This window comes from Vulpes lagopus, chromosome 4 (genome assembly GCF_018345385.1).
Source record: "Vulpes lagopus strain Blue_001 chromosome 4, ASM1834538v1, whole genome shotgun sequence".
Lineage (NCBI taxonomy): Eukaryota > Metazoa > Chordata > Mammalia > Carnivora > Canidae > Vulpes > Vulpes lagopus.
In genome coordinates, this window is record NC_054827.1 from 149,232,256 (window position 1) to 149,246,253 (window position 13,998).

The 13,998-nt window shown below is 41.0% G+C and overlaps 1 protein-coding gene across 3 annotated transcripts in view; it reads left to right on the top strand.

The window, feature by feature from the left end:
* The window catches only part of KCNIP4 (potassium voltage-gated channel interacting protein 4), a 1,126,626-nt gene extending 1,112,871 nt beyond the window's left edge, over positions 1-13,755 (top strand). For all 3 annotated transcript variants that reach the window (XM_041753802.1, XM_041753801.1, XM_041753799.1), the window contains exons 5-8: positions 8,017-8,124; positions 9,654-9,758; positions 10,383-10,445; positions 12,268-13,755. In XM_041753802.1, the coding sequence (XP_041609736.1) occupies positions 8,017-8,124; positions 9,654-9,758; positions 10,383-10,445; positions 12,268-12,315 (324 nt within the window). In that variant the 3' untranslated portion in view covers positions 12,316-13,755. The remainder of the gene's footprint in view (positions 1-8,016; positions 8,125-9,653; positions 9,759-10,382; positions 10,446-12,267) is intronic.
* Positions 13,756-13,998: the final 243 nt, after the last annotated feature.

Here is a 13,998-nt window from a genome sequence, read left to right on the forward strand (position 1 = left end):
AATGATGTCACAATGGATTTTCAGTGACGTGGGAAAATGCTTGTAATTCTAAGTGAAATATACATCATTATATATCTATATATAAAATATATAAATTAAGAAAACCTTTACTCTAAAGGTCTATAAGGTTCTAAAGCATGCATAAAAATGGTAATATTAGTTTTGCCTAAGTGATAGGATTATGTATGGTTGCAATTCTCTTCAGTATAGTTTTCTGTAATTTTTTACCCGAATCAAGCATTATATTCATGTGCACATTTGTTATGTATTTATATTTATTTTTTATTTAAAAATTTACTAATGTTTAATGGCCTCCAGTGAGATCAAACCAAAGAATGTTCTTGTAACTTAAGATATGTCATCACCATTTCAGACACTAAATTACCTAAATAGACAAAGCTGTATATCAAACAAGGCAAGTATATTATCCCTTCTGCATAATAAAAGCCAGGCCACAAATCTTAGAAAATTTGCTTATTACTTTTTAGATATATTGATACCTGGTGTGAACTTCAGGTAGTACCTGAAATTATGTCTTTCAAATATTTTAAAAAGTGGCTGCACTACTGTGGAAGTTTAACTCCACTCAAGGGAGGTCATACCAGAGAAAATAAACAACCTTTAAAAATTTCATGAAAATATGTAAGCGAGCATTAAGCAACATGCCAAACACGTGGGTGATTTTCCATACTGAGTCTGTCACTGACTAGCTAGTTAACACTTTTATTTTTTTAGTTTTTAGTTTTTTAGTTTTTTATTTTATTTATTTATTTATTTATTTATTTATTTATTTATTTATTTATTTATTTATTTTAGTTAACACTTTTAAACTTCTGTTGAGTCACTTCATGGTGTTTTCCCGATGATAAACAGGACTTTCTGTTGCAAATACCCCCAAAAGCATGAGGATAAGCCGCAGTGCTCTTTGAGTGGCAGGTAGGGAGGCAGATGCTGGTGTGCAACCTCATTGGTTCCTCTGATGAAATCCCAAAGGGGCTCCTGCACGCAGAGCTCAAGGGGACCCGGAAGGAAGAGGCAGGCCACGTGGAGCGCTAGGCAGTGGGGCTAGTAAGGGAACTTACCTCTGCAGCTTGTCTGGGGCACCTGCAAGGCCAGTAAATCTCGTTCTGCCCACCAGCATCTTACGGGTCTTTATGGAGGCCTTAATGGGACTCGGTCACATATACAGTCCAGATGGTCTCAGCAAGACCTGACTTCCTCAAGGCCGCACCCTTGCCGTGGTTCCTTGTCCAGAAATGGTGCGCAGACCGTACATTTCCGAGGACAGGGGACAAGAGGCTTGGGCTGGCTGCCTGGGCCAGCCCGTGGGTCAACCGGTGGTCATGTCCTCCTGATGACCTCCTCTGACACAGGAAGACTAATGTCCTGTCATAGCAACCAGAACTAAGGCACTAAGCGAAAATTTGATAGATACCTAAAAGCTCACGCTGAACAAGGCCGGGATATTATGAAGCCGACTCTTTATGCCTTCTTCCTTCTTTTCCTTTGATCATAAGAAAATGGAAACCAGAATTCAGTACCGATCATTTTTGTGCATTAGGGAACAGATGCAACCTTCTTTCACAGATAAAAGGTAATTATGCAAAGTACTCTGAGAGTTGTTTTTTGGGGGCTTCTTTTGTGAGTTTTTTTTTTTTTAAGCCCTATGACTCTTGCTTAATAGATTTCAATTACCATTCAGAAAAGCCTGGAGCAAAAACCCCATAAGACACAATGAGTTTCTCATTTTCCTTTTCCACAAGTAAGGAATCATTTCTCTTCTGAAATAACTTTATTGATATCATCCAGCAAGATGGTATATTACGAGGTAGAGGGGTTCTCGAGGTCCACAGCCATTTTTTAGTGTAACCAGTTTTGGGATACATAGTACTGAAGAGGAAGATGTGAATCAGGTGTCAGTTTGTAAATCAGGATATTTTTGTTTACATAATAGAAAAATCACACAGTTATGAAAACAATATGATGGCTTTACTGGCTCACGGAAACAAGAAGTCCAGAGATAAGGATGGGTACAACTAAGGATGGGCTCTCCTGAGGTCACAAAAACATGCCAGCAGCTCCTTGGCTCCAAGCTTGATTGTTCATGTCAAGCAGACGTGGACTGGGTTCGGTTGCAGGCCATCCACAGATCCAAATGTCTTGACCAAAGGGATAATGTGTGCCTCTGGACTCTGCCCAGGCCACAGCTGCATCACTAGGGCCAGAGGTGGAGAGCACTTCTGCAGAATGGATGAAGCGCCAAATGGAAATTAGTAGAGACTTAGTAGGAAGGCAACCCATAGAGTCCACACATGACTTTAAAAGTGCTTTCATTGTTGCTCTAGTCTGGTGATAGGGCCAATGCCACTGAAGATTTCTGGAGGCCAGTGGTCCTCAGTGTGATTCATGGACCCACAGTATCAGCATTCTCTTGGAATCTGTTAAAAAAATATATTTTTGCAACCCAACCTAGACCTAATGAATCAGGAATCCTGAGGATGGGGCCCAGCAATATGTGTTTTAGCAACCCCTCCAGGTGATTGCGCGGCAAGCTAAATTCTGGAAACGGCACTCTAAGCATGTCTTCAAAGACCTTGTATTGGGGCACCTGGGTGGCCCAGTGGTTGAGCATCTGCCTTAGGCTCAGGTCGTGATCCCGGAGTCCCGGGATTGAGTCCCACATCGGGCTCCCCGCAGAGAGCCTGCTTCTCCCTCTGCCTGTGCCCCTGCCTCTCTCTCTGTGTCTCATGAGTAAATAAAATCTTTAAAAAAATAAAAAGAAAAAGATCTTGTGTCCAGCACCCTTTTGCAACTAAGGGCACATAACTATTACTTTGTGATTTGAAGCAACTGGTAAGGTTCATTGATAACCATCAACCTCATCTGGCTTTTTAAAACTGTCCAGCAATCTCCCTCTGACAAGCCTACCCTCCCATACTCAGCAGTGACTATTTTGTACCTTCTAAAAAGCCAAAGCTTATAGTTTGCCAGTTGTACACTGCACATTAACTCTTGATTATAGTGTGTTACAGATGTCAGGTTTACATATATCAGAACAACTTCCCAGGACATAGCACAAGGTATTTTGAGGGATGGTCACCTTCTTGTAATTTGCACAAGTCACCTGATTGTCTCGTATCGTGGCTGCCTCCTTTCCTTAAACCTTCAGTTCTTGCCCTTTCGGCTATGTCCTTTACTCCCAAGCAGATGACACCCATTGAAGCTGTCAGGTGGGACCTTGCTCTTATCAGCTACGGGCATCCACGGTATGTTCTCCTTTTGTGTTAACTGAGGAAATGCACCTCCTCCCTGCAGAGCTTGGACCTTCTACCTGCACGTGCAACTCTCCCACCTTCTCAGAAGGATCAGTCCATCCCCTACATTTCCTCCTCCTCTCTCACACGCACACATTAGTAATCTTCCTAGTTTGTTCCCTGCAGTAATCAAAGTGCTCACCTTCAAAAGTCTCTCCTGTGAACCCATATTCCTCTTCAGGGGTAGCTGTCTCTCTATCATCGTGGCCAGCCAAGAGTCATGTGCTTTCTACATCAGCTCCCTCATGTTTCCTTCTTATACTCCACAGAAAGTTCTCCCATCAGTCATTGATGATCCAATGAACACTTTTCATTCCCCAGCAGCATCTCGTATCATGACAAACCATCCTTTTCTGGGAAAATGCACTCTTTACTTGGCCTCTCATACTTCTTTAGCAACTTATTTTCAAGACCCCTTGCCAGCTTCTCTTTGCCTATCAAGTGCTGAAATTTTTTGTGGTCTTCTCTTGAGTTCCCTTTTTCTCTCACTTTACATCTTACTCTGAATAAAGTTGGGAAGTAGGGTATGGTTATCTGGTTGTCACAGCACCATTTGTTTAAAACACTACTCCTTCCCCATTGCATGGTCTTGGCACCCTTGTTGAAAGTCAGTGGTCACAGATGTTTATTTCCAGATTCTCAACGTTATTGCACTGGTCTACATGTCTATTCTTACACTAGTGCTGCGCTGTACTGATTTGTAGTGAGCCGTGAAGTTGGAGTATGGCCTCTCTAACTTTGTTTCTCTTTTTTCATATTGTTTTTAGCTATTTGGGGTCCTTTGCAATTCCATATGAATTTGAAGATCAGCTTTTTTATTTCTGCGAGAAAGTCAATGGTTATTCTTGATAAATTTTTTTAATAAAATGAGAATTGTACGCTTTCTTAGCATGATTAAAGTCAGTATCATGTTTAGAGTGGAAACACTCGAAATAGTCTTATTAAATTCAGTAACAAAATGAGGATGGCTATTATTACTGTTATTATGTGATACTGTCTTGGATATATTATTTTTCACTACAGTTCGCAAAAAGAAAGTCATTAAATATGTAAAAATTAGAAGAAGAGGTAAAATTAACTCCATTGGCAGTAAATATGATTGCATCTATGAAAAACCCAGGAGAATCAATTGGAAAATTATCATATACAACATAAACAAGTCAGTTGGCAGCATACACACTTATTATACAGAAATCAGTGGTTTTCATATATGCAAACAAAACTTATTTAGAATATGTGGTAGAAGAAAATACCTCATTTATAACAGCAACAGAAGGATTAAAATACCCAGAAATAAATATGACTAAGAAACATGAAAGAACAATTGGGAAAAAAATAAAATAAAATAAAATCTAAAACACACCAGAGTTTGGTATGCTGAATAATCACCCACCAAAAGTGTCTACAACCTAATTTCTGGAATTTGTGAGTATGTTACCTTTTGTGGCAGAGGGAGCTTTGCAGGTGTTATTGAGGATCTTGAGACAGAGAGACCATCGTGGATTAGGTATGTGGGTCTAATGTAATCACAAGGGTCCTTGTAAGAGGGAACAGGAAGTTGAGGATAAGAAAGGAAAGATATGACAAAGGGAGCAGAGACCGGAGTGATGTGCTCCGAAGATGGGGAAGGGGCCACAAGCCAAGCAATCCAGGTGGCCTTGAACAGCTAAAAAAGTCAAGGGAGCAAACTCTCCCTCTACATCCCTTGTCTCCCCTACATTTTTTTTTTTTTTATGATAGTCACAGAGAGAGAGAGAGAGAGAGAGAGAGAGGCAGAGACACAGGCGGAGGGAGAAGCAGGCTCCATGCACCGGGAGCCCGATGTGGGACTCGATCCCGGGTCTCCAGGATTGCGCCCTGGGCCAAAGGCAGGCGCCAAACCGCTGCGCCACCCAGGGATCCCCGTCTCCCCTACTTTGATTCCAGCCCATTGAAACCCATTTCAGACTTTTGACCTGCAGAACTATAAGATAATAAACACCTTTTCTGAGTCACTAAAGTGGTAATTTGTTATAGCAGCGGAAGAACACTGATATGTTCAGTGACAAAAATGACTTGGACAAGAGCAAGGTCTCTCATAGACTTGATTAGGAAGATTCCTCAACATGCAGTTGTCAGATCTGCCAAAGTTCATCTGTAAATTTACCTCAAATCCTATGAACACCCCAACAGGTTATTCAAAAGGTCATGTGGAATATTAAAGCAAGCAAAAATAGAGAATATACCTGAAAAAGAAGGCTGACCAGGAGGAAATAGCCCTAACAGCTGTTAAAATTACTAAAATGCTTGCATAATTGAACCGATGTAGTAGAGGTGGATAAACAGTTTTACTAGTGAAATAAAATAGAAATTTCAGAAATACAAACAAATATATAAAAGATTTAAGGATATGATAAATCTTGCATCTCAAATCAGTGGGTAACAAATAATAACATGAAACCAGGTAACTACCTAAAAACAGTGGATAAATTCCAAAGAGTTTAAGAATTTGAATATAAAAAAAAATAAATGTCAGAAAGTACTGGGAAAGATGTATGGGAGTATCTTTCTCCCATGGGGAGAGGCCTTTTCAATATGACATCCATCAAAAGATATAAAAGACTGACTATAAAATTCAGGCTGAACTATAAAAGACTGAATATAAAATTCTAGAATATAAAAATAAAAAGATACCTTTCTTGCAAAAATCAATATGAGAAAAATCAAAAGAAATGGCAAACCAGGAAACAGCACTTGAAGACACTTCCCAGATAATATGTGAAGAGTTTCTATAAATCGAGATATTAAAAAAAAAAATGTTCAAACTTATTTAGGATACAAAGTAATCTGAGAAACAAATTGTTTTCTATAAAATTAAGAAACATCACGGGTTGATAATACATAGTATTGACAAGTATTCTTAAACATAAAAAATATTCTCATACACGGATTTTGAGAGGGGACTTTGGGATGCAGTTTGTAAGCAACTCTAAAATTTACGAATGTTCAAAGACTTTACCCCAGAAATTCCACGTCTAAGCATTTCTTCTACAGATATTTTTGTTCAGGTGTGAATTATGTACATATAAGCTCACTCTTTGTGCCACTGTTTTTAATAAGATTGGGAATCTTTGAATATTCAATCAATGCGAGTGTAGCTAAACTATGGTACATTCAGACATATTATGTGAAAAAGACTGGAATTATTTCTGTGATTGTTAGGTGGGGAAAAAAAATTACAGAATAGCCTGTCAGACTATTTGTGTAAAGGGATGTGGAATATATATAAATAAATATGCCTTATACTTGGATATGCACAAAAACTCATTGGAAGTAGTCCAAGACGCTACTAATGTGCCAGCTGCCCACGGAGAAGGAGAAGGGTAGCTGGGGTCCAGGAATGGAAGATTTTTCACCAAACATCTTACATATTTTTAAATTTTGAACTATGTGAATAGTACCTACTTTTTAAAGTAAAAAGCAAAGGAAAACAAAAAACCTAAAAATTAAGAAACTAAGATAGGAAAACAGCTAATAAACTGATGGAATACAGAAGTGCAGACAGAAAATGCAGATTTACCCAGAGAGCCACTTCTGCGTGCCCCTCCTGCTCTGTCGTTCCTATCTAGCAGTGGATTATCAGATCTGTGTGAGCTCAGAATTACCACACCGTGATGTTAGCTCGGCTCCACACGACAACAAATATACAGGAATTTGATCAAGTTAAATCAAACCAGCCTAACCATGATACTACTGGCTAAGGGCTTCATTTACTTGGCAAACACATAACCAATGCCCTTGCCAGACATTGTTCTAGCTTAACCCTCTTAATCCTCACAAAAACTTTTAAAGAGTAGACGCTGTATGTTCCATTCCACAGATAGGAACACTGAGGCGAACGGATGTTAAATTGTCAGAGGACACAAAGCTACCAAGTGACGTAACTGGAATTTGAGGCCAGGCAGTCTGGCTTCCAGCTCCACGCTCTTAACCACTGCCCACATGCGTGTTATAGTTTCTAAGTGATGGTTACAGTTGGTCCGGACCTTAAAGTCAGACCAGATTTCTTGTTAGCAGATTTTTCTCATGGGAAGCTATGAGCATGCTATGCGCGTGCTCCTGTTTTAGAAGATACGGTGTTATCAGATTCTTTTCAGTAAAAGGAAAGTTGTGTGCGGTTGTGGAGGGAAGCCAATGCCACCTAGAGCATGCATCTTGCTGTCCGGGTGCCTCATTAACATTCCCAGTTCCACGGCTGACTTCAGTCGGTTTCCTTTTTTTTTTTTTTTTAATTTTTATTTATTTACTTATGATAGTCACAGAGAGAGAGAGAGAGAGAGAGAGAGAGAGAGGCAGAGACACAGGCAGAGGGAGAAGCAAGCTCCATGTACCGGGAGCCCGATATGGGATTCGATCCCGGGTCTCCAGGATCGTGCCCTGGACCAAAGGCAGGCGCCAAACCGCTGCGCCACCCAGGGATCCCCCCTTCAGTCAGTTTCCAATTCAAGGATGAGAATGTTAAAGCTAAGAACTGGTTATGCCCACAAAGAACTCCACAGAAGACCAAGAACACATGAATTATCTCGCTAAATAATGATTCAAAATCCAGAGGGCTGTAACCCTGGCTTCCATCATCTGAGAGTGACTTTTATCATAATTTGTGTTATTATTATTATTTTTTTTAAGAAATGTCATGTCAAGTGATACTTTTATGTCTTCTTAGGATTTCATCAAGGGTCTTTCCATTTTGCTCCGGGGGACAGTTCAAGAAAAACTCAACTGGGCATTTAACTTGTATGACATAAACAAAGATGGCTACATCACTAAAGAAGTAAGAAATGCCTCACCATCACCAACACAGCTCTGCGACCTTTTTTTCTCCCAGTACAATGTGGTCCATATGGAAACAGAATTTTTAAATTACAGAGACTGAGCGATGATGCGTATTGTACAGAACATGACCTGATGGGAGTGGTGGGGCCCCCAAACACTTTCAGGCAGACCATCCCACAGACCAAATTAAGAAGCTCCTATCATATGGTTTATTAAACTAGTATAAAACACAGAAGGGAAAAGGGATGGGATAAGCTAGCCAATGTAGGATAGGGTCCAAATGGGACTGAAAGACATTTCATGAATCTTGGGGGACGTTCGATGTCTCTATGTCCTTTCTCATTGACTCACTTGCTTTCCCTGAAGTTGAAGTTGAGTTTTGAGCATGGGTCCCCTCAAACAAAAGGTACCCCGGGGGCCAATGGCCTGACCTTGCTTGGAGACATAGGGACAAGTGCACCCGGAAACAGGTATAGTGTGACAATTAACCCGGTCAAAGGCCACAGGCTTTGTGTTTTTTGAGCAGAAGACACATGGGGCAAGATTAGTCCTCACCAGTGGGTGGTGGCTGAGGTCAGACCTCATGAAACGCATCTTGAATAGTTAGTGCCTCTTATATCTGATGCACAGTAATACAGTAAACGTGTAGTAGGAAGATATCTCGGGAATATTAGGTACCTCTTGGCCCTTCCATCCCTTTCGATCTCAATGTTTAACACAAGCATGCTGGTCTTACACATAATACGTTTCATGAATTCTTCTCGAGACTCAAACATCTTAAAATGTTTTATCCTATGATTCATAAACTAAAAACTACCTTATCATTACTAACAGAATACCCTCAAAAGTAAATGCATATTACGCCTGTATTATCAACATCATTTAGGCTTTTATATGGAAATTTCCATATGAAGGAAACAAATGTGAATCAATCTAAATGAGTAATTACAGATATTATTTTTACTAAGATTGAAAATGACAATCACATACTAGATTTTGATTTAAAAACTAATGAAATTTCAAGAGATTCCCCAGAGTCATACTATTTTGACTAACGTCATGTGTAATTTCTTCATTTAAAGAACTCAGAGTAGGAAAAAACAATGAAAATCCTAATAAGCTTTGAAACTAATCAGTTAGTTTTAGTATAATGCTCATGATATGGAGCTCGTTCTCAATAAAAGGAAATTCATAATAAACACATAAGATATAGAATGACTTCATAAAACAAAGATAGTCTATAGGCGGAAGTCTAAGGAAATCCAAACATTAAGCCAGAACATTCCTTTCCTATCATCTTGGATATGTGGGAATTTACTTCATTTTGAAGCCAAGATCAGAATTAATTCTCACATGATGATCCTGCAGCCTTGAAGGCACAAAACTGCTGGCTTTTCTTCTGGGACAACCAAAAGGCACTTACTGAATTAAAAAAAGAAAAAAACTGGAATTAAGTAGGAATGATCCGTCAGAGTGGTTTCTTCATAACGTGCATGGAGCCTCACGTGAGTGCCTTTTACTTTTCAGGAAATGCTGGATATAATGAAAGCAATATACGATATGATGGGTAAATGCACCTATCCTGTCCTCAAGGAAGATGCTCCCAGACAGCACGTCGAAACATTTTTCCAGGTAGGAAAGCAGGTAGAGGAATCAGAGCGGGAGTGAAAGAGAGTAAATTTCTATCCAGTGTCATGATAATTCAGAAGAATGCAAAAGAAAAAAAAAAAACTTTTACTGAGAGAGACAGAGCAATAGAATATTAACCATCCCATGAATTTAGTAATTTTGGTTTTGAATTTATTAGGATACTGATAACTACACTTTTTGAACATTCACTATATCCTAGAGAGCACACTAGAGAATTGCCATGTTTCACTTGCTTTTAGGTTTGTTTTCAATAAATTCTCACAAGCATCCTTATGGTTATGAATCCTCTTTAGCCTCGATTTACAGGTGAGAAAACCAAGACCTGAAAGTGTCTGCAAAGTGCCTGAGCTAGCGTGGCCGGGGGGCCAGATTGTAGCGAGGGCAGCGGTCCTGGATGTCGGCCACGTTCTGCTGGGAGGGAAGAGCCCGACGGCAGTTGGCGTTAGGGTCCTTGTCACGAAGGGAGGACTAGCTCGTGCTCTCGAGCAGTTCCTCCCTGTAAAACAGGCGGGTGGACTTTTCATCAGCTTCAGCTGCGAGGGTCCCAAGGGAGGATGCCAAGGGCCGGGTCTGAGTGAAATGTTTTTGGTCTTTTCTCGCCAACAGAAAATGGACAAAAATAAAGATGGAGTTGTCACCATAGATGAGTTCATTGAAAGTTGCCAAAAGGTAAGTGACGGCAGTAAAGACACCCCCCGCTCTGCTTTTACCACAGCCAGACGCGGTCGAGTCAGCTCGCCAGCGGGGACGGAGCGAGACATGGGGCTGACCCAAGCTTCCACTTGCACAAGCTGAGAGGAGCCCACGACTCTGAAAACAAGCATCGGTTTATAATTCAATTAATTAACATTGCTTCAGAGGGTGCCTGCCCCGAGGAGAGCTGCGTGGAAAGCCCTGAACGTGCGAGCGCGACACATAGGCCGCGCGTTTGTTTCCCCAGTCCCTCAGACAGCGTCCTTCACTCGGGCAAAACATATGTGAGATTGGAACTGTCCTCTGCCCAGACTTAGCGGGTGACACATTATCTCCATAGATTCAGAATTACAGTACAGCCAAGCAGACGTCACAGGCCACGCCTGCATCCGATTTCTTTTTTTTTTTTTTAATTTTTATTTATTTATGATAGTCATCAGAGAGAGAGAGAGAGGCAGAGACACAGGCAGAGGGAGAAGCAGGCTCCATGCACCGGGAGCCTGACGTGGGATTCGATCCCGGGTCTCCAGGATCGCGCCCTGGGCCAAAGGCAGGCGCCAAACCGCTGCGCCACCCAGGGATCCCTTGCATCCGATTTCTGATGGAAACACAATTGCTTTAACGTATGTGCGCCAGCAGTGGCTCTTTGGATGAACCGGTAATGGTCTCCAGTTAATAAAAAAATAAAGAGCGGAACAATTCGATGGAGAAATCCAAGTGGTTCCCTCATTATCCGGTGCGAGACCAGTTTGAGCTCACCTAATATTATTGACTTGATGCAAGGGTAGAGCCACATTTAAGAATAAATAGTTGGAAATAAATATAGAGAGGATGAGGTTTGTTGATACTTGAGGTTTTCTCTTCATTTTCAAATTGACAGACTTTCCCTTTCTTGGCCCCCGTTTGTGTCTCAACTTCTATTTCAACGCCGCGCTCGTGGAGAGATTAACCCGGTGACATCAACCTGCTGATGCTGGTGCTTGGCTTCTAGGCCTGGAAGTCAGCACAAGTTCAGCTCCCATTTACCATTACGATCACCGGCTCACCAAGGGACAGTCACAATGCCCAAGCGCCCCTATAGTACCCGGTCTGTCCCCTTGTTTCTTAGGAATATGCTAAACCGAACACAGCCGAGGGTCCCTTATAATTCAATTAATTAACATTGCTTGCCCTTGGCATCCTCCCTTGGGACCCTTGGGCCAAAGGTCGCTCCCAAACAATTCCTTCTCTGGCACTGAGAGACCGTTCATTTTTAAAGTCTTCTGAAAGCCATACAGATTCAGCACTAACAGACCCAAAACGAGAAGTGAGATGATGAAATGACTATGGGCGCGTCTCCTAGGCCCCAACCTCTGATCCTGAATGAAGTTGGCCCTTAGATCACACCCAAACCCTGTTTTTCCTTCTACATGGACAAGACTGTGCTCCGGCCTGTGATCCACCTGGAAGGGCAAAATTTGCATTTGCTCACTTTTCTTTGGGCCTTACTTACCCTTCGCGCCCGGGCCTCTGGTTTCCGTTCTGGCATTCTGACTCGGGAAATAGTCTCTATTAACACCGAGTAAGATTCAAATGAAATATTTAAAGCCTGCAGACTCGACAAGATGTACAATGGGCTCTCCGTAGTGATCCATGTAGAAAATGGGTAGAATGATATTTGGATTTGCAAACACGAAGTATCTGAGCTTTTGGCATAAGTGGTGGGGGTGGGGGTGGGGAGGTGGGGGGGCAGTACTTAGAGGCAAAATAGGGTCTTTCCCTGGCAGATGCACTTAACTCTACTGTGTCTCCCTCACAGGATGAAAACATAATGCGCTCCATGCAGCTCTTTGAAAATGTGATCTAACTCGTCAAACGCATCTTCACTCAGACAAATGTGAACTACTCTACCACACTTAAAGTTGGAGCTACCACTTTTAGCATAGATTGCTCAGCTTTACACTGAGGCGTATTATGCAAACAGGCTTTGTTTTAATATAAAGCAATCCCCGAAAGATTTGAGTTTTCCGGTTACAAATTTGCATCCTTTTCATAATGCCACTGAGTTCATGGGATGTTCTAAGTCGTTTCATACCCCGTGACTATTCAAAAGTAATAGAACCTGGCATATAGTTTTATTGATCCTTTAGCCATGGGATTATTGAGCTTTCACATTATCAGTGATTTTAAAATGTCAGTGTTTTTTGCTACTCAACTCTATGTGTTCAGCCCCAGGATTTTAAATGGTTTTCTAAAATATTGGCATCTGCATTTAATTTCCAGAAATTAATTTTCACGTTTGTATGCTGTGATTCCATTTACACACTAAGTAAACAAAACACGATTACAATAATTGAGAAACACACACACAGTCCCCATTTCTATGGATTTGCTGCCTTCTGTTAAAGACATTCATTTACCTGGCCTTTTTTTCTAACATGAAACAAATTAGTTCATCACCGGATGTCAGCATATGCCGAATAAAGCTTATTTAATAAGCATTTCTTAATTTTTCATAACACATATTATTGCCAAGGCCTATGTGACGAATATAATTTTGGATCTGTCCAATCCTACTGGTTGACTGTCTTCTATTTGTGTCATTAAGCGGAGGTCCAAGAAGGTGTGGAACTAAGCAAGGATGTTAATAGGCATATGCAAAGGGTCACGATAGCTGCCCTCTAGCACACGGTCATAGTGAATAACAAGTAGTTCCTAACAGCACTGAAGGCCTATGCCATCCCCTTTCTCTTGACTCCCCAGGGTACCTTTCTCTTACACCCCATTCAGGGACAAAGACACCTGGACTCCCCCAACGCCTACAGGGAACGAGGAACAAGCAGAATTGAGTTTGAAACCATCAGTGAGTCCGTTGTATCAACAACTACCACACCAAAACTTCACTGAAAATGAAAATAAATGCTAAGCAATTCATCTGGACTGTAGTGTCATTTGGCTTATCATAAAACTCCAGTAATTCAGATTCTTTTCAGTGATCTTATGCCCACATTGTAAAGCTGCCCCAACATCATTACTAGGGATATACACACAGCTTCCCTGTTTTGCAGAAACATCATGAAGGCCAAGAGGCTACAGTAGGAGAAAATCTGCAACTGTCTTTGCAACAATAAATCAGGTATCTATTCTGGTGTAGAGATAGGATGTTGAAAGCTGCCCTGCTATCACCAGTGTAGAAATTAAGAGTAGTACAATACATGTACACTGAAATTTGCCATCGCGTGTTTGTGTAAACTCAATGTGCACATTTTGTATTTCGAAAAGAAAAAATAAAAGCAAATAAAATGTTTATAACTCTACTGTCTATGTTATAGGTATTTATTCCAACAAAGTTCATATAAGTACTAGACTAAAAATTTTCGTGTAATGGCACTGTCGGGTTGTACACGTCTTTGCCTTAGGGTGGTGCTAAGAACAACCAAAAGGAGTAAGAGCAAAGCCCGTGGGCAGGTGTAGGTCTCAGCTGACATGATCCAAGGATGTGACGGGTGAGTAGAGACCTAAGAAAGGAATATCCCAGACAGCAGGGCCA